The 22,397-nt window shown below is 40.4% G+C and overlaps 1 protein-coding gene across 1 annotated transcript in view; it reads right to left on the minus strand.

Moving 5' to 3' along the window:
- Positions 1–17,251, minus strand: part of scamp1 (secretory carrier membrane protein 1) — a 43,667-nt gene extending 26,416 nt beyond the window's left edge. The window contains exons 1-2 of the mRNA XM_059974481.1: positions 17,113–17,251; positions 1,038–1,115 (exon numbers count right to left, since the gene is read on the minus strand). Coding sequence (XP_059830464.1) covers positions 1,038–1,115; positions 17,113–17,169 — 135 coding nt within the window. The 5' untranslated portion in view covers positions 17,170–17,251. The remainder of the gene's footprint in view (positions 1–1,037; positions 1,116–17,112) is intronic.
- Between the last annotated feature and the right edge of the window lie 5,146 nt (positions 17,252–22,397).

Here is a 22,397-nt window from a genome sequence, read left to right on the forward strand (position 1 = left end):
TAGAAACAGGGTATTCTCCTTATGTTGGTTAATGTTATGGGAAGAGTTAGTGCGACAGTTCAAATCCATGCTTCATTTTCAGAAGCTAAGCTGAGAAAAGATTAAATGGCAGGGATGGTGTACAAATTTCTAGTAACTGGCAAAACCAAGTTGCTGCAATCTGGGATGAACTACATTAAAGAGTATTAGCTGAAAAATAGCTATAAAACAAAAATACTGCAAGTTCATTTCAAAAGGGATTTAGCTACAAATCACAACTTATACTTCTGTCTAAAATTATATTGACTTCTCCTCAAGTGCCATCTACAGGTGTCAGTGCAATTTTTAAAAAAAAGGTGTTTCAGATGCAAAGATTTTTGACATACCCTTGTACCAGAAAATGTAAGTTAAAATACTGTATTCTTCAATAAAAGTGAACATTACATTGAAACCTTGAGTGTTGCTGCTTACTAAGGCAAATAATTGGAGATCTTTAAAGTTCGTAAAAGGCCATAGGGCTGAAAGACCTTCTTTCTGCTGTCTTATTGTTTTAGCAAAACAAATCAATCATAAATTATTTACCTACTGAATGAGATTGAACTCGTGAACATGGACTAGTATAAAGAAGGCATATGAACATATTTTACTTACCTCAGCTCTAATTCTAATGCACCTAGATAGTAATTATGTGTATTTTAAGGATTAACTAGGCAATCACTATTTTGGGAGGAAGTTGGGACTTTCACAGAAAAAGCTAACCAAACCAGATAAATGCACAGTGTATCTTCAAGTGCTCTGATCTAATAATTTCTGTAGTCCTAAAACCTATATGCCATTATTACTAGCCATTTTACATTATCACTTTTGAGTCAATGACCCCTATGGAATGCAATCCCGGGTAACTAGCTCTTAAATGCTCTGATAGTTCTGTGTTGGCTACATGTGTTCTCTGTAACATAATCTTTCTTCCTCTGATGTGGAATGTTTAATAGTCACACTTAGTAGACATGTGCTCTCAAACTTGCACAGAAGTACATAAAAATCTGAAGCTTTCATACTTTGCGCCCATCTGTGAATGGATTGTATTCCTCTAATGCTGGAGGAGGATTTCTTGTCACTTGCGTAACTGATGGATCCTAAGATAAAAAGAAGAAAAAAAATCAATAATTGCGCAACACAAGGAAATCTGTAGATGCTGGAAATTCAAACAACAACACACACAAAATGCTGGTCGAACACAGCAGGCCAGGCAGCATCTTTAGGGAGAAGCGCTGTCGACGTTTCAGGCCGAGACTCTTCTTCAGGACTGACCTGATGAAGGGTCTCAGCCCGAAACGTCGACAGCACTTTCCCAATAATTGCACAAGTTCTGTATTCTAAATATTTAATTACAAAAATCATAATTTGTTCCTCTGCCTAAAATTATGCTGACTTCACCTCAGGTGCCATCTAATCTTTCTCAATAGGCTGCTAAGCAAGTCTTGTTCTGACAAATACAATGGAATTCGAATAACTCCATATACTAAAATAAACTATGATGGTATGAGCAAGAATAAATAGAGTAAAATAACAGATCAGTTTGCTGGAACTGGAATAGATGAAGGTGAACAAGAATAGGAACAAGAGCAAACCAGATTTGGTGGACAGTGGAAGGGCAGGAAAGAAAGAGAAACAAAATTAAGCTGTTGTTTTGGGGGCAAAATAAAAAAAAGGAGAGAATTCAGCAAACTTCCATTTAGTTTGACTATTACAGATGATCAGTTTATAAAGAAATCCAAAAGGGCACCTATGCTGCAAGACAATCTAAAAGTAAAGATACAGAGGCTATATAGTCGAGATAAACTCCAGAGATTTAAATACAATCTATATTTGTGCATTAATCCTAGTAGCATAAAGAAAGGAGAATGGGGAAATCATTGCTGCCCAGTAAGCTACAAGTTTTATGCCAGGTCTGAGATCTTCAAGCATGTTTTCTCTGAAATGTACAAAGGAATCTCAGACATGGCTGCATGACTGCCTGGTACAGAGTGGCCACTGCACAGGATCGGAAAAAGCTGCATGAAGTTGTAAAGTCAGCTGACTCCATCAGTCTCCCCAGCATCCAGAACACCTTCAAAAGGCGATGCCTCAAAAAGGCAACATCCATCATCAAGGACCTCCATCACCCAGGACATGCCTTCTTCTCACTGGTACCATCAGGGAAGTGATACAAGAGCCTGAAAACACACACTCAATATTTCAAGAACAGCTTCCTACCCTCTGCCATCATATTTCTAAATGGACAATGAACCCAAGAATACTACCTCAGTACTTTTCACCTCTATTTTTGAACTACTCATTTAATTTAGTACTTTTTAAAGTAATTTATAATTTTAATTACGTATTGCAATGTACCGCCACCGCAAAGCAACAGATTTCACGATAAATGTCGGAGATTTTAAACCTGATTCTGATACGGCTGCACTGATGTATTGATTATGAAATTCACCACATACTTCAAAATCTTATCTTTGCTGAGAGGTGACTCCTCAGATACTAGAAGTGTTCCACCTTCTCCAGGTTTGTACTTTTGTCAATGCAGCAGGATAGATAAAGATAACTTTACAAATTGGTATAAAATAAAAATTGGTTAATTGGGACATCACTGGTGTTTTTGCTATCAACTGGATTACTTATATCAAGCTGTGATATGCTTTAATGTAACGTTATTTAAGATTTAGCCAAACTTTGACTTTCTGAAGCACAACAATACAGTCTAACAGGCATCTTCAAATCAAGATCTACTTTAGAAGAACAGATGTTACAAGCCAAAAATGTCACTGCCTGTATTGGAGAGAATTAACTGTAATTACCTGGACAAACTTAAGAAAGCAGTTAAAGTTTAAAGGAGATTTATAAAGCAAGTTTATTTAAAATATACATACTCAGCAGGTGGCAGGTGTCTGGAATGTACTGCCAGGGAAGGTTCTAGCAGTGGATATGATCGCACTGTTTGAGGCATTTAAATAGATATACAAAGAGGCAGAGAATAAAGGGATACAGTCCTTGTGCAGGTAGATAGGATGAGCTTAGATTAGCATTATGGTTTACACTGACGTGATGGGCTGAAAAGCCTGTTCCTGTGCTGTACCGTTCAGTGTTCCAGATGATTAACAAGGGTAGAGTGGATGTTGTCAATATGGAACTACTATAAACAGCTCCAAATATCAATTTGCAATGAGGGAAACAGTTAACTGATCCAGTTAACAATTGAGAGAAATGATTCTTAAGGAGTCCATTTAGAATGTGCTGACACAGAAAGAACGTGCAAAGCAACTTGCAGGGCAACGTATAAACCAATTTGCAAAATCAGGATGAAACAATAGCTTGCTGATGAAAGAAGCGATACGGGTAACGGGAAGACATGCTTAATGGTTGAACAATAACGGTGTTAATGCGCTGAGGCTGATAAGTGGGCCAAAGGGTTATCACATTTGTAATTTTGTAATGAGATTAAGGAAGAATGTCTGCACCTCACATGGGTGCAACTCACAAAGTCGTAAACAAGTAGGGTATAAAAAACTGTGCAAAGTGTAATTCGGCACTCAATCTAGCAGGAGCTGGTTGGGTCCGACTCTGCAGACTCGAAAAATAAAGTTTACCGTTCTGCAAATTGCTGAGACTCAGTGTGTTTCTGACAACAATATTTTATCAGAACAAGAAAAATCCTAAGTGCTTAAAGAGCAAGGAAGGGTTCCATGTTGGTGATGGGTACAAAGAAAAATAAACAAAAGGAAATATAAAAGGCCCATGATAGGGTGCAAGACAATTGTGATTACATGCAAAAAGAAATGATGATAGTAATGGGTAACACACACAAAATGGTGGAGGAACTCAGAAGATCATAATAGCAACCATTAGCATGGTAATGAATTAAGTGTTGAAATATAGATACGGATCTACTAGAGTTTAAAAGAAAATAGCAGAATTATTACACTGGTGCCATGCTTAGCTTTCAGAATGTGTTCCTAGGAAAGGAAACAGCAATAAAAGGGGGAAAACGCCTTAATGATGGCCAAAAAGTATGCAAACCCCTGCCCTCTGCTGGCAATCTCACAGAATACAGCCCCTACAATTAAGAATGGAAGAGCCAGGGCCACTATTGAGCTTGTAGGGAAATATCAGGGCTGGGAAGAGCAAAAGAAAAGAACACAGAGCTTCCTTCACATTCAACATGAGAAAATGGGTGGACTGTAGGAGTTGGGGAGGTATGAAAGCACACTAACAATTTCAAATACTGCTCTGCATCTACCTTACCACTGAGGTGTGAAACCTTGAATAATACACTGCAGCTATGCCAATTATCCCAGTCAGCCCAATAATGGCCCTCATAGGCAGCTAAACCACATTAAACTGTAGGTGAAATTCTTGCTGCGAGTGTAAGAACAGAGGTTTGCTCAAGGTTCCTAGAATAGCACTGCACAGCTGAGGGTATGGTTTTGTAAAAGGTCCTTTTAATAATATTGAACAACCTTAGGAAATGGCTCTAAAGTTTTTGTTACTGGTTACTTGAGACTGATGGTAAATACTTGTGCATGTTTGAACTAGTGGACCAAGTGAGCTATAATGAATCACTATACTTAGGTATTGCTACATAAGGTACAGCTGTATCCAATACATCGTTGAACTCATGAGTACAGATGGCTGTAATATACCATCTGTGAATTAAGAAGTCCTGCCTATAAATTGTCCATCAGGAAGTTTAGAATGTACTTGGGAAAAATATTAAAGTGAACTTTGTAAATGCATTTGAAGTGTTCTAGAAAACACTCATCCAAATACATTTGGTAGCTCCAATTCAAAGCAGTACTCCAAATAGGAAAAAAAGTAAAATAAAACCACTATTTTATGTGGGCACTATGTAGCATACTTGACAATCTCAACAGTATGCAACAAGAAACTAAAAGGATAAATGCTGCATTTCCTTCATCCACATTGGAAATTCTAGTGAATGGTGTTAAGGATGGGTGGTGGTAGTGGTGAGGAACGCTTGGGTAGGTAATTCTTAAATGTGCTACTGAAAGAATTAGGGAAAAACTGTGGAGACCCTTGCCATTATTGCCCGATATTTTCAAGTCCAGTAGTAGCAGTAGTGCTCCCCAAGGAATCCAAAATTGCATTTTAAAAGGACAATCAGCTTAAATTCTGTGGACAGAATAGACAGTCATTAGGACAAAGTGAATTGATTAGAAAAAGCCAGAGCAACACACACAAAATGCTGGAGGAACTCAGCAAGGTAGGCATCATCCAGAAAAAGAGTACAGTTGACATTTTGGGCTGAAACCCTTTGGCAGGTTTCAGCCTGAAACATCTATTCTTTTTCTAGATGCTGTCTGGCCTACTGAGCCCCTCCAGCATTTTGCGTGTTGCTCAGATTTTCAGCATCTGCAGATTTTCTCGTTTGTGAGAGAAAGCCAGAGAGGATTAGTTAAAGACAGAATGAGTTAACTAACTTGAGAGAATTTAAATTACACAAGGTCGAAGAGAGAAATTTGGTTTTGTTATTTGTGGAATTCCAAAGGATATTATCATCGCCATCTTACAGGCCTGTCATCAAGACAAAACATTTACCAAAAAAAGTGGCAAGTGATTAGGGTCAAGAATGCACTGCCAGTCGCAGATTCAATTGTGGCATTCAAACGAGCTAGATAAATCTGGGTGGGGGGAGGGGGTGTGAGAACCAGGAGCATGAACATGAGAATGGGTGGATTACTCTTACAAAAGAATTTATGGAGATTAACTGGCCTCATTCCATGCTGTAATCATTTTGTGTTTCAGGACATTAAATCTTTAGAAGCATACAGCAATCTGGCAATCTCTCCTCAAAAATTAACAGTTAAGTAACAGACAAAACAGGAAAGATAGCTTTTTAGGTTGATGCAAACTGAAAGGACAATAGTGCTTAAAAACAACCATTATCTGTTCAAATAAAAATAATGTGCAACATTCTCACCGCCACTTCTCCAGTTTCCAGAACTGCCACACAGAAATACACAAGAGAAAGTCGAATATAATTCAGTGATTATATAATGGTACATGCTATGTAGTTCTGCAAGTAAATTTGAAACCTTTAATAGAAAGATGCATTAACTATTTTCCCCTTCTTCTGGTTGAAATGATAAACTTCATTCATAAACACTTGTAATTTGGTCACTAGCTGTTAAAGAAATAAAAATGTTTCAACTTAAAGGCCGTGTAGTTAAAGGAGATACTGAATATCTTGCAAATTCTTCAAATTAATTTCTAAATGAGACTTATCACTAGAGAAAGCCAACTTGTTTAATGTTTCTCAGTGCCTGACACTACATTAAACAACTGCACGACAAGACTGGCTGAAATACCTGGATGGATTCTAGTAAGTTAATTGTACACAGCATAGCTTTCTTGTCAGAAACAAACAAGACATTTAGAAAAGTGTAAATCACTGGCATTAAAATGTGAGATACTGGAAATTCAAAATTAAAAACAAAGTGTTGGAAATACTCAACATGTTGGTTCTAAAAAAAAAGTCATTGACCTGAAATATTAATGCTGTTCCTCTCTTAACAAGTGCCCAAGTCAAGAGTCATACCACACAAAAGCAGGATTTTTGGCTCACAATGTCAATGCCAACCAGCAAACGCTCTTCTATATAAATCCCATTCAGCACTACTTGGTCTTAAAGCCTTCGTGCATTAGGTAACTCACATCCTCCTCTAGATATTTCTTCAATAGTGTGAGACTACCTGGCTTTACCACCTCCTCAATAGGTTCCAGATTCTAAGCACCCTCTGAAAACTTTCCCCAAGTCCTTTCCAAACCTACTACATCTTACACTAAACCTATTTCTACTCACTTCGGACTTCTGATTGGGGGGGAAGGGAGAAGTTTCTTTCTACTCTTATAATTCTATATACCCCTTTCAAGCATTTCTTTATCCTCCTCAGCTCCAAGGAACACAAATACAAACCTTGTAATACATTCATTACTGTTAAAATTCTGATTTAATTTTGTCTCATATCCATGTGAAAGGGAAAAGATGCCAGTTCTCATTCAGCCATTAACCAAGTTATTACAAATTAAAGAATCAAATTAATCGCCATATGACATGGAGCAAATTAATCACCAAATAAGACCATATGACATAGGAGCTGAATTAGGCTGTTCAGCCCAAGTCAATCCACCATTCCATTGTGGCTAATGCCGGATCCCACTCAACTCCATGTACCAGCCTTCTCACCATATCCTTTGATTCCTTGACCGATCAGGAAATGATCAACTTCTGCCTTAAATATACGCACAGATCTGGCCTCCACCGCAGTCTGTGGCAGAGCATTCCACAGATGTGCTATTCTCTGGCTAAAAAACCTCCTTATATCTGTCTAAGGTGTCACCCCTCAATTTTGAGGCTCTGCCCTCTAACTCTGGATGCCCTCACCACATCCGCCCTATCTAGTCCTTTCAACATTTGGTAAGTTTCAACAAGATCCCCCACATTCTTCCATATTCCAGTGAGTACAGGCCCAAAGCTGTCATACACTTCTCATACGTTAACCCCTTCACTCCTGGAATCATCCTTGTGAACCTCCTCTTGACTCTCTCCAACGACAACACATCCTTTCTGAGATATGGGCCCCCAAAACCATTGGCAATACTCCATGCAGCCTGACTGATATCTTATAATTGCTAAGTATCATCTCCTTGCTTTTATCTTCTATTCTCCTTGAAATAAATGCCAACATTGCATTATCCTTCTTTACCACAGACTCAACACCTAAATTAACCTTCTGGGAGTCTTGTGCGGGGACTCCCAAGTCCCTCTGATGTTTGAACTTTCTCCCCACTTGGATAATAGTCCACACTATTGTTACTTCTACCAAAATGCATCATCATACATTTCCCAACACTGTATTCCATCTGCCATTTTTCCCCATTCTTCCAATTTGTCCCAAGTCCTGCTGTAATCGCATTGCTTCCTCAGCACTACCTACCCCTCTACCTATCTATCATCTGCAAACTCTGCCACAAAGCCATCAATTCCATTATCTAAATCATTGACAAACAATGTGGAAAGCTGCAGTCCCAATACCGACCCCTGAGGAACACCACTGTAGCCAACCAGAAAAGGCCCCTTTTATTCCCACTCGCTGCCTCCTGCCTGTCAGCCATTCGGCTATCCATGCCTGTGTGATCTAATAGCCATTGTAGAAATGAGTTTGTAATTTACCAAGCCTGGAAATTAAATCTTCCAGGATACCTTATTTCCAGAAAATAGGCAAAATGGTAAAGGAGGCAGGGTAGTCCTAATGTTGAAGATTGGGGGTATGGCAGAAGCAAAGATTTTAGCACTAGAATCAGCTTTGGGTGGAACCAAAACAAAATAGGGAAGGAAAATAATAAATGGAGTTACAACCACTAATAGTAATGCAAGCCATTGTATGAATTAACAAAATTGAAACAGCTGTGTCAATTGATAATTTTGACAATCTACATACAGGCCAGGCAAATTAAGTAAACAATAATGATGTGGAGAATTCATGAAATGTACAATATATATATTTTTTAAGATTAGCATGTGGGAGGAACCAATGAGGGAACAGGCCAGTTGGATCTAGTACTGTGATCACTGTGTGCCTAAAGATAATTGATGAACAGGTAGTTAAAAGCCTTGAGGGAAATGATGGTAATAATCAATTGAAGGTGATTTGTTTTAATGCAAAACCATCTTAAATCAAAATAAAGAAATCATTGAAGTATGAGTTATGGGATGGCTATTGTTTAATAAGTAGCTATATTTTTAAAAAGTAAACAGCAAGTAAGGAATGGCTAATATTGGGCATTAATTGATAGTAAGTGATGAGACTCACTTTTACTGCAGCTACTTCCATTTGGAAGCATCTGCCATATTAATTACTAAATACTTGTCAGACTTGCAACACTGAATGAATAGAAAATTTCCATCAACTAAAGCATTGCAGCTATTGGCATCAGTCCCCATCACAAGTTTCCAGCCATTTAGTCAATTGAAACCAGCTGTCTTCTCAGCAACTACTTGAAACAAAACCAGACATTAGCAGAAGCTGGTGTCACAATAGACTTAATTTTAGACATCATGTGAACCATCACTTCATTTTTGCTTCAGCTCATTTGTGTCCTTCATTGAAAATTATTGCATTTCTTGTATTTACTGTGATCCCCTGCAAGAAAATGAATCTCAGGGTTGTATATAGCGACATACATGTACTTTGATAATAAATTTATTTTGAACTTTGCTACTGAAAACCATGTAGTCTTTTTATTATTTCAGAACCCGACCCCTCCCAATTACTTCCTCATTCTGCTTTTGGTAATCTTGCTATCAATTTAAAGCCCATTTGCCAGTGTCTAGGTCAGGGGTCGGCAACGTTTACCACTGAAAGAGCCAATATGGACCCATTTCCCACAGAAAAGAAAACACTGGGAGCCACAAAATGAAATAACACTGCATACAACGGGTTTTTTTTTGCCTTTATGCTATGTATAAACAAACTATAATGTGTTGCATTTATGAAATTGATGAACTCCTGCAGAGAAAACGAAATTACATTTCTGCATGCAACAAACACATTTTGAACTCCGAAAAAAAAGACGTTGGGTTGAAGGTTACTCCATAGTTAGCCTACCTTGGATCGAAGAATTAAAAGAATGCGCGCACTGGCGGGTGTCAGGCATTGGCAGTGGTGACGTATATTAATAGCGATAAAAAAACACGTTGTAGCGGTGTGCTACACGCAGCGCTAAAATAAAGACTGCAGTCAAAGGTAACTTTATTCGAACTAAACAGCCTTGCTTTAAAGCCTCCCTCAACCCACCCCCCGTGTGCGCGGATGCTCCAAAAGACACGTACTCACAAACCTCCGTAGGCTATCTCCCTTAGCCTGAACGGTGGCTAATTGTGAGCCGGTTCGGATGTGCCAGGAAACGGTGTCTCCGCAAAGTTTTCAGATTGTACAAGATCACCATAATCTTCAAATTTCGAATTACATTTCAAAAGCTAACAAACCACGGGGAGCCACATCACAGAGATCAAAGAGCCGCATGTGGCTCTGGAGCCGCAGGTTGCCGACCTCTGGTCTAGGTAATAATGGGCAGAAACTTTTACATGGAAAGGCTCAGAAGCTAGTGTTTAGCAGCATAAGGGATAACTGGCTGAAGAACAATGTAATAATGATCTGAGATTTTTCTGATGCAAATAGGAGTAACAAAGCCACACAATGGGGACTAGCCAAGGGGTGTAAATGAGAATAAATACTAGCAAATTTGTGGTTAGGTTAGATAACCGTAAAACCATAAGACGTAGGAGCAGAATTAGGTCATTTGGCTGATCGAGTCTACTCCAAGATTTCATCATGGCTGATCCATTTTCTGCATCAACACCATTCTCCTGCTTTCTACCTGTAACCTTTCAAGCTTTGATTAATCAAGAACCTAGCATCAACCAATCACCTGGCATCTACAACTGCTTGTGGCAACGAATTCCACAGATTCACCACTCTTGAGTAAACAAATTCATTCTCAACTCTACTCTAAATGATTATCCCTCTATTCTGAGGCTGTGCCCTCTGCTTTTAGACTCCCCCACTATAGGAGAAACCCTCTTCACATCTATCTACACTTTTTGACATTTGTTAGGTTTCAGTGAAATTTCTCTCCCCAATTCTTCTAAATTCCAGTGAGGAGAACCAGAGCCATCAAACACTCTTTGTGTGATAACCTTTTCATTCCTGGAATTATTTTCATGAACCTCCTCTGAACCCCCTTCAATGTCAGCACATCCTTTTTTAGATAAGAGGCCCAAAACTGCTCACAGTATTTATAGGCCATAGAAATCTACAGCACATTACAGGTCCTTCGGCCCATAATGTCATGCTGACAATGTAACCTACTCTAGAAACTGCCTAGAATTTCCCTATCGCATAGCCCTCTTATTTTCCTAAGCTCCGTGTATTTCTCTCTGAGTCTCTTAAAAGACCCTACTGTATCTACCTTTACCACTGTCATTGGCAGTGCATTCCATGCACCCACCACCCTCTGTGTGGAAAAACTTCCCTCTGACATTCCCCTTGTACCTACTATAAAGCACCTTAAAACTATACCCCCTTGTGTTAGCCATTTCAGCCCTGGAAAAAGCCTCTGGCTATCCACACGACCAATGCCTCTCATCATCTTATGTACCTCTATCAAGTCACCTCTCATCCTCCATCGCTCCAAGGAGAAAAGCCCAAGTTCACTCAACCTATTCTCATAAGGCATGCTCCCCAATCCAGGCAACATCTTTGTAAATCACCTCTGCATTCTCTCTATAGTATCTACATCCTTCCTGTAATGAGGTGACCCAGAACTGAAGCCAGTACTCCAAGAGGGGTTTGAGTGTCCCATGGACACGAACCCCAAGATCTTGCTGATCCTCCACACTGCCAAAGCGTCCTACCATTAATATTATATTCTGTCTTCAAATTTAACCTTCTGAAATGAACCACTTCACACTTATCTGGGTTGAACTCCATCTGCCACTTCTCAGCCCAGTTCCACATCCTATCGATGTCTCTCTGTACCATCTGACAATCCTCCAGACTATCCACAACACCCCCAACTTCTGTGCCATCAGCAAACTTACTAACCCACCCCTCTACTTCCTCATCCAGGTCATTTATAAAAATCATAAAGAGGAGGGGGTCCCAGAAAAAATCCCTGTGGAACACCACTGGTCACCATCCAGTGAAACCTCACCAGTGCCTTATAAAGCCTCAGCATTAGATCCTTGCTTTTATATTCTAGTCTTCTCAAAATGAATGCTAACATTGCATTTGCCTTCCTCAACTCCAACTCAACCTGCAAGTTAACCTTTAGGGAATACTGCATGAGGACTCCCAAGTCCAATTACACCATAAATTTGTAAAATTTCCTCCCTGTTTTGAAAATACTAATTACTTTTATTCCCTTTAGAAAAACACATGACCATACACTTCCTGATACTATTCCATCTGCCACTTCTTTGCCCACTCTCCTAATATGGCTGAATCTTTCTGCAGCCTCCTTCCTTCCTCAACAGTACCTGCCCCTCCATCTATCTTTCCACATGTCCATCAATTTTGTCAAATCATTAATATATCATGTAAAAAGAAACAGTCCTAACACCAACCCCTGCATAACACCACTAATCATCAACAGCCAACCAGAAAAGGCTCCCTTTATTCCCACTCATTGCCTCTTGCCAATCAACCAATCTTCATGCTAGTATCTTTCCTGTAATATGGGCTCTTACCTTGTTAAGTACCCTCATGTGCAGGAAGTTGTCAAAGGCCTTCTGTAACTCTAAGTAAACAACATCCACTGACTCTGTCAATCCTGTTTGTTACTTCCTGGAACAATTCCAACAGATTTCAGGCAACATTTTCCCTTAAGGAAACCATGCAGACTTTGGTCTATTTTATCGTGCCTCCAAATACCCTGAAAACCGCCCTTAACAATCGACTCCAATGTCTTCCCAACCACTGAGGTCAGGCTAACCAGCCCATAATTTTCTTTCTTCTGCCTTCCTCCCTTCTTGCTCAGTGTTCTAGTCCAATCCATAAACTGCAGACCCAGAACTTTGGGACCATCCCCAAAAGCATCAAGGGAGAGAGAGACCATCACACTCCAATACCTTCCTCCAGCAACAGTGAGTAAAAGACTGGAGATGATGCTGAACACTTGCTCACCTTCTGCACTCACCTTGATGTTTCACTCTTCCTCAGCGCTCTAATTGGTGAAAAAATGTTGATCATGCAGACACACTGGCAGTTGCTCACTCAGACAATGATATAATCCAAAAAGTCACCACAATTCATGCATGCCATACAGAAGAGTATTTGCTGATAACTACACAATGTTCAATTCCATTGGCAATTGCTCAGCATAGGAATCAATGTATATTGTTACACGTTAAAGCCTAGGCAACACTGAAGCAAAGCTCAAAGTGGCAAATGACATCTGTGCCTAAGTGCCAGTCAATGATTATTTTGAAGAATATATCCATCCAACCATGGTGATGAAAATGCCAGTGTTATAAAATATTCCTTCATCAGTAGCACAAGTCACCATCGATTAGCTCAGTGGACCATCCACAAAAATACACTGGCGACAAGAGTGGGTGTCAAGAGACAAGGCTACCCAAAGTTCCTTTACTATCTCAAAACACAGGTCAAGAATAGATTACATTGGCTAAACGAGTGCTCTTCTAAGAACTTAATGTTTGTACCACTCAAAAAAAATCAACTCACTTGATGGGCCATTCCCTCCACCAGTAATGCACAGTAACAGTAACAAAATGCATCTGCACTATTCCAACAGCACTCTCAAATCCACAACCTCTACCATCAAATGGCATGGCAGTAGCAGACACAGGAGCACTACCACCTATAGTTACTTCTCAAAGATGTGTAAATACATCAGTGTTCTTCCAGAAAAAATTTCAGACTAAAGATAAAAGGAGTCCAGAATTTACTGTTGTAATCTATTTTAGTTAGACACCCTTATCTAAGAAAGGATATGCTGACCTGGAGAAGATTCAAAGGTTCAAAATTATTCTGGGTTTGAAAGGCTTATCATATTAGGAGTATTTGATGGCACTGGGCTTGTACTCACTGGAATTAAGAAGGATTGGGGGGGAAGGGGAAAATCATTGAACCTATCAAATGTTGAAAGACCTTGATAGCGTGGACGTGCAGAGGATGTTTTCTAAGGTGGGAATGCCCAAGATCAGAGGGCTGTGCATTTAGAACAGAGATGAGAAATTTCTTTAGCCAGAGAGTGGGGAATCTGTGTAATTTGTTGCAAGTCATTGGGTATATTTAAGGCAGAAGTTGACAAATTCTTGATTAGGCAGGGCATGAAGGGATACAGGGGGCAGGAGACTGGGACTGAGGGATAAATGGATCAGCCATGATGAAATGGTAGAGCAGACTCAATGGGCCAAATGGCCTAACTCTGCTCCTGTATCTTATGGTCTTAAATCTATACAGGTGTGTGGATGTATGATTAAGAAGCAAAGAACTATGGAAAGATAAATCAGTTATTGAAAGCAGGAATACATTGGAAATGTCTCAGCTGATGCTGAGACAATGGGCTGAATGGCCCTCTTCAGTGTGCAAGATTTTTTTAATGATCTGACTCTCTACAAGAATATAAGTAGTGGGGGAGGGGAAAGAAAGTGGAATATTCAAAACAATAAATCAATAATCAGCATCAATATCACTCCCAAAACATTCAGCCAACTTTCTGGCTGCTGGGGATATGAAGGTAAAATGTTATACATTTCAATAAGCCACCAAGTCACACAACCTTTCTCTAATCTCCCAAACAGATCTTTTCTTAGCCTATTTCTCATTTACCTAATGTCCATTCAAGGGAAAAGTATATACCAAGAAAACTCTATCAGTTTTCAAATACACACTAACAATACCCACCAAGCTGTTCAACACAATTCACCCATGCATTTTCTGATTTTTCACAAACAAGAGATTCTGCAAATGCTGGAAATCTTGAGCAATACACAAAATGCTGGAGGAACTCAGCAGATCAGGCAGAATCTATGGAAGGAAATAAACAGCTAATGTTGACTGATGCCTTGTTTTTTTCCCTCTCCAGCGTTTCACTGACATCCTGAAAATTTTTTAAGCTAAACACTGTGAAGACAGAGCATCTTAGTGAAAGGAGAACAAGGCACAATCATCAAATTGGTCTTTCTTGGTAGGTTCTTATCAGAAGTGGTCACCAAAACAGAGAGCCCAACATTTCTGAATGAAAGTCATTTATTTGTTCCCACCCCATAAAGTGTCTCTGGCAAAGATAAACTGATAATGTCAAGAAACACTTAAGGAGCTTGGACTACTCTGTAGATTCCTGGGGACAGCTGGCAGCCTCAAGGCCAGGCAGCCAATATGTCAAGAATACTTGTTTATTTTCCACTTCGGTGTACTTTTCAACAAAAATACATTGTTACAGCTCCATAAAGCTCTTAGAATATTTGGTGCCTCCTGAAAACCACTATTCCAGGGATTTGTACAAGACTTTAAAATGAGATTCTGTCTGTTCTCATCATGCTACTTTTAATAAATGACTCCAAAACTGATTATCTTGACATTACAGAACTACTTTGTGTACATGACTTGTTGTGGACAAACTGACCACTAAGAGCAAAATAGGATATTTGGCCCTTCAGGTCAGTTACACCATTCATCAAGATCATGGCTGACCTTCTAAATCATCAAGATCGTGGCTGGTTTCCTGCCCTTATATTCATAATACCCAAAAACCTGGCAGCCTGTTTGTTACCAATGCAATCAATGACTGAGCCCTAAACAACCCACTTGGGTAAAGAATTCCAAAGATACATCACTTCATGAATTATTAAAAATAAACTCTGAACTCACTATCAGCCCAAGCTCTTATTTTGAGATGGAGTCGATACCCATCTATTCTGTCACCATTTCTATCCTGTCGAACCCTCTAAGCATTTTGTCTTAAGTGAGTTCATCTCTTCTAAACAAAAGACAACCCAAGTCTGGCCTACAAAATCTCTCTTCATATCTATAATTGCGGGAACATTATGTGGATCTTTGCTGCAATCATTGTACATAAATTATTTTTATAAACAAGCAGAGCACATTCCAGACTGCAGCTTGAAGAGGCCAAATGCATATTGTAATATTGAGCAGCACATTAGTGTAGCTAGTTGAGCTGCTGCCTTAGTGACCAAGATTCATGTCTGACCTCTGGTGCTGAGTGAAGTTTCACATTGCTTTGTAATGCCTTTGGTTTTCTCCACATTCCTCAGATTGCTGGCAAGTTAACTTGCCACTGTAAATTGCTCCTAGTAAGCTGGCAAGTGGCAAAATGTTTATAAAATTGCAGGGAAATTAACAAGGAACTAGTGTAAATTTGTACTTGATAACTGATAACTGGCATGGACAAGGTGTGCTACAGGGCATGTTTTCATATTTTATGGCCATCTTTATTCTTACATTTAAATCTTATTTGCCACAAAAGGCCAATATTCTCTTTGACTTTTGCACCTACATGATAGCTTGAAGCAGCAATAACTTCCAGGTAACTTTGGACAATGTTTCTCCAAAATTTCTCACCTTTGAAAATTCTCAATATCTGCTCCTTTGTTTTACTGAAGCAGATAACGTCACGTTTTCAACCTTGTACTCCACCTGTCTACAACTCGTCTAAAATTATAAGCTATATTCAAAAGTTTTGCAGTGACTGTAAAATCATTTGCACTATTCAAAGGAATTGCATTAAAATCAGTGCATACACACTTCTTTAAAAATTAAAACCTAGTTTTTCCCTTGCTTAGCAGAGAAAAGAACGTTATTTTCTTGTCCAGTTTGGTCGCAATGCAACTATAGCGTCAGCAACTTTCAGAAGTGGTGCACCGTACTGGCTTATAATGTCCACCACTGTTGCCAAATGACTTGGTGTCAAATTTTCTTTGACACCGCTCTTCTTTGGAGCCTTGTGACGTCTAAGTACGCTAAAAGAGCATTATAAACACACGTTGTTATTCATGGCCTGTTTCTCAGCATTCTGCACCTCTGGGAGCAGGAGTGCCTGCAAAGAACAAATGGGGAACCCTTGGAGCGAGGCGGCTGCGACGATCACTTCGTCTTCCGTGCGTGACGGTCGAGCTCGACACGGCGGACACCCCCACCGGGGCTGACATATTTAAAAACCCCAACAGACAACTCGGATACTGCAAGGAGATGTCAGTGGCGGAGACAGGTATGTCATAATTCATTCGCAGACACCACGCCCCCCATTCTACATGGCGCTCCCTCCCCCCCAATGGTGGAACTCTTACCCCCCCCCCATTCCTCACTCGATCCATCTCTCACCCCCCAATGAACATTCTTCCCTCTCCACCACCCTCAGGCCACTGGCGCATCCTCTCGCCCACGATCTTCCTGCCCTCTTCGGTTCCCTCCTCCCCGGAGACCCGCTCGGTCCCGCTGTCACCTCAGCACCCCTGCGCTGGCCGCCGACAAACAACATTTTCACATGACAGCGGCAAAATGCGGCGTCGCTTACCTTGAAAGGATTGTTGAATTCTGGATCCGCGAAGGGATTGCTGTCGAAGTCTGACATGTTCCGCGCTACCTAATGGCTCCCTCCGCTCCGCGTCAATTCCAGCAGCGCCGATTAACGGGCTTCTCCTCACCCCCGCTTTACCCCGCACTCGGCTCACATTAGAGAATGAGAAAATGGCGGCGCCGGAAGTGAGCGCGGGAGGGTCGGGTGGGTTACATTACGTCATTCTTCCCGTGCGCCAGTCGGCTCAGGCGGGGCGGAGGCCGATGGCGGCGAGGCCGGTCGCTGGGGCCGCGGGACCGGCACATCCGTGGCGAGTCCGCCGTGCGCGGACGTGGCCCGTGGAGCTGCAGTCCGACTGTCACTTCACCTATATAGCGGCGAGGGGAGCTCGGCGGAGGCGGACCTCTGAGATCTCCTCGTCTTTCCACGGAAAACATCCCTCCACAGTCGCTGCCCGACGTGCTGAGCATCACCAGCCTTTTCTACTCGCGTTCCAGTTACTCAGCGGCTGCAGCAAACGACCCGCTGGAGGAATCTGAACAGCATCTGTGGGAGAAAAAGGGAATGCCGACATTTTTGTTTGAAATCCTGCGTCAGGACTGGATCAACTGTGGTCTGTTTATTGTCGTCAGTTGTTTCTTCATCTTGTAGCAAATGCATTGGTACTGGTTGACTTTTAAGAAATGACATTAAAATGTCTATGAAAAGCAAAGTGTTGTGATAATTAATAAAAAAAATAAAGCTACAAACAGATGAACGTTCATGGGCAAGTTGAGTGAAAAATATGCGTCAAAAAGAAAGGAATGGCAATGGAGAAGTAAAGAACCAGCAACTGAAGGAAGGAAGCTAGTACAACATAGTTTTGAGAAACAAGATGCAATACATCTGTCACACACAAATGCAATTTGGCTCAAAAAGATTGAGAATAACTACAGGAGCATTGCCCAACTCACTCCTGCTCTGTTGGATGAGGAACACTTATCTCAGAAGTCTAGAGACAGGAAACAAAGGTGACTGAGAACCATGCTGTGGTGTCCCTTCACCAATACCACCAGGTTCTTGACAGTAGAATTCATTCCCTGGAGACAGGCCTAGTACATGTATGGAGGAAAGGGTTAAGCTTGAGGACTAGGGTTTGGCAGAATCGTAGGGAGAGCATGTTAAAAAAAAAATGGTTCTACCTTCCTTGTACTAACAATACCTCCATGATCTGGATCAACACATTGAAGTTGTCTGGAGACTTGCGTGCTTCAAGGATTCCCATGTTGAACAGCTGTGAATGAGATGCCAGATTGGTACCATGCTTAAGAATCCCTAACTCTTGCAGGCTATACAATCTAGTCATATCAACTTTGTGCTTTGAAGAAAAAAATGCTGTCCCCTCTATTGTCACAGATGTGTGGCTCTGCGCTGAACTTCAACTCGTTACTCCACGAGGTTTACTCATCTCTGCACTGAACTGTGGCTGTGTTCTGCAACTATCATAGTGTGAACTCACTTTTGTGAACTTCAGTTCTGATTGCTATTTGCTTACTTTTATTGTTTGTGTTACGTATTCAGGCAACAATAAATATATGAGTTCGACAAGGGTTTCTTATAACAAACAACACGTTTATTAAACACAGAAAACAAACCCCCCAAAAGTAAACAAACACTACCGTAACCGGAAACAGCTGCTGAGCGGCTGTTCAAACAGTTCGTAAAGTGATATTCCAAAACAGTTCTTAAAGTGATATTCCAAAACAGTTCTTAAAGTGATATTGCCAAAAGTTCGATATGCTCACAGTCCATTTAAAAGGAGAGACTTTACAGGACGATTTAAGTTCTCTTTCACGTCGCTTGCTTCGATTCCCGACGTCGAAATTCCCACGAAGAATTTACGAAACAGAACGGCTTAAAGGCACTGACCTTTCCTTCTCCACTACCTTCAATCCTTTCTAGGTAAACCTAGGGATTAACACGAAGATAGTCAACGAAATCCTTCCAAATAAGGATCAAACAAAGGTCACCCCCGTTTCACCGTAGAAAGCGATTCTCCTCGATCTTTAACTTCCAACCTTGAATCTTCACTCTCCTTTAATTCTCAAACTAACAGAATCATAAAGAACCTGTTGGCATTAACCTTTTAAACTTTAGGCATTAAATAAAAACTTCATCCTTTAACTAAACTGCGTCATCACTTCAAACACGCAGTGGCATGAAGTCAACTTGGCAAATCCAGCCACGAACTGCCCCTCCTCACAGGGTGGGGTCTACCTTTTATAACCTGTAAAAAAAACCCATCACATGATCTCTACTGGCGGGAAAATGACGTCATTCCACCATCAGAAGACCATTACCTCAAGTCCAGTACAGCTTCAACCCCAGTCACATGACAAGGGCTCCACTGTCATGTGTCACGAGTACGTAACATTTGAATGTTCTCCCCCCACCCCCCCACCCCCAATGCTTGGCCCGTTCAATTTGTCCAGCGTCTTGTTTGTTGCTTCAAATTCCAGAATTTGCAGTCTCTTGTGTCTCCATCTTTCAATATCTCATTATTTTTAAAAAGTCTGTTTTTCCATTTTTCTCATGAAAGAAGATGAAAATAAACAGATTTGTCTAATCACAAACAAGAGAAAATCTGCAGATGCTGGAAATCCAAGCAACACACAAAATGCTGGAGGAACTCTGCAGGCTGGGCAGCATCTATGGAAAAAAATAACAGTCAATGTTTCAGGTTGAGACCCTTCATAACTTCATCAAAATTTGTTGTATCTTACAGATAATAGAACCATGTTGACTCTGTCATTACTTTCTAAGTCCCTTGTTATTTCTTCCTTTACATTAGATTCTAGCATTTTTCCTGCTGGTGATGTCACTTTTACTGAGGTGGAACGGTGGTGTTGTGGTTAGCACAATCCCTTTACAGCTCCAGCAATCACCGATTGGGGTTCAGTTCTTGCTGCTGTCTGTACATCCTCCTTGTGAGCACGTGGGCTTCTCTGGGTGCTCTGGTTCCTCCTTCGTTCCAAGGACATACAGGCTAGGATTATTAACAAAGGATGCCAAGGTGGCATAAAGGTTAGTGCGACACTATTACAGCTCTGTAAGGAGTCTGTACATCCTCCCCGTGGAATGTGTGGCATTTCCCTGGGTGCTCTGGTTTCCTCCCACGATCCAAAGCTGCCCAGGTAGGTTAATTGGTAAATTGTCCCAAAATTAGGTTGGGGTTAAAATGACATTATTGGGATGCCGTGATGAAGGGCTGGAAGGGCCAACTCTGCACTGTATCGCTGAATAAAGAAATAATAACTGATCTGGCCTATTTTCTTTCTTCCTCTTGCTCTTCCTCGCCACTATAATCTCTTAACAGTTATAATTCCCTGACATATCTGTGCTACTCCTGATATGGCTTGCTGATCATCCAGGATTTTAATTGCCTGCCATGGATAACATGCCTTCAGCTGTTAAGGCCTAAATTCATTCTACAAACATATACAGTAGATTCCAGTTAATTAGGCCATTGCTTAATTGGTGCAGCCATTTATTTGGGACAACTCTTAAAGAACAAAAGCTAATCAAGAAATTAGCTAGAGTTTCCATCATTTACTACAACATTATGCTGTTTAATTGGGACATACCCTACAGTATCTAACTAGCATCAGTCATGTATATCGGTGTAGCTGTTGGACACTACACCATTCTTAGAGCAAACAGTTTTTAAATAGCATCAATTGTGTGTTTCTGTTCAAAAAGCAGTGCCTTTAGTCACTGATAGTTGGCAAGAAATAAGTTGTAAGACAAGAATTGTTTTGCTCACCACAGTTTTAAGCTTTCAGGCTTGGAGATGCCATAAATGTTTGGGAGTGAAAATGAAACAATTTCACTACTTCAACAAGTTAGGGACTATGAAGAATTTGAATGTTACGATGAAACAATGAAGATTTGGAGGATGCAATTGTCAAAAGCATTGCATGAAGGCAGTCCATTATCTGCATGAGATGTCTGTGCTGATCTTGTCAATTGACAGTCAATCAAAGAGCATGGCAACCTACACTGGACGAATACCTCTGCAATAGTTATTAGGTACTAAAACAGAATTTTATAATTCCACAGTAGCATTGGTAGTGTTCCAATTTGTTCTGTATTCAACTTAAAAACATAATTTGTTACTCAATTAAATGATAGTTTGTCTTTTTTTATATACCTTTATAACTATTTTCATGAAACTTCAGCTAATTGGGACAGCTGCTTAACTGGGCCAAAATGTACTAGTCACAATTAACAAGAATCCAATTTATATCTTTTGGTCTGTAATTGATTCTTTAAAAGCTACATCTTTGTCAAAGCTTTAGGGTATCTTTCCCTAAATCTTTTCATTGATTTGGAATCAAATTTTGTTTGTGATACACTTATTAAATGCTTTGAGACACTTTCCAAAATCCAGGGCATGTTAATTGCACAGATTTCTGTTGTGGATGCTTCTGAGGGATTAAATGGACTGAAGTCTGTCTTTTTACTGAGGTAATTAAATGATAGAACTTTGCATAATCAATGCTGGATGGTTCCACTGGGAATGGTCCCTGCATCACTGTCAGAATTGCTGCTCGAGTACGTTTAGCAATTTACCTGTATTTACCAACAGCAAAAACTTGATTACAGGAGCTGGGAATACAGCGCCATCTTGTGTTTCATTTTAAATGTGCTCTGAAGAATTTAACAAGAGATTTGTCTAAACTACCGAAGTTTTTGCAAAAAATGTATCTTAATTTTGTTCTAAATGCCTGCAGCTTTATAGTTAACATTTTTTTGGTTTTAAATACCTTTTTTCAAGTTTTACAACACCCCTAAATAGTGTTTCCCACCCTTCAAAAGAGGCACTGATGCTGGTTCAGTCCTTCTCACCTGTATCTGGGAAACCACATGCTTTCGATCTCAACACTTTTCAATTCCTTGGTCCTGACTGCCTAATTTTTACCATGAATGTCCAGTCCCTCTGCACTTCTATAAGAAGGTTTCAAAAAAGCCAACAAGTTCCCCTCCTCCGTCTGGCAGAACTGATCCTCACCTTCAACAATTTCTCTTCGGCTCCTCTCACTTTCTTCAAATTCAAGGAGAAGCCATGGGCACCTGCATGGGCCCCAGCTATGCCTGCCTTTTCATTGGCTACATGGAACATTCCATGTTCCAAGCCTTCCCCAGTAATGCTCCCCAATTCTTTCTAGACAAACAGTCTACTGATACGTTTTATAAATTTACCAATTTTCACTGCTATCTTGGGTCTACCTTTTCCCATCCTG

This window comes from Hypanus sabinus, chromosome 7 (genome assembly GCF_030144855.1).
Source record: "Hypanus sabinus isolate sHypSab1 chromosome 7, sHypSab1.hap1, whole genome shotgun sequence".
In the NCBI taxonomy this organism is placed as follows: Eukaryota; Metazoa; Chordata; class Chondrichthyes; order Myliobatiformes; family Dasyatidae; genus Hypanus; species Hypanus sabinus.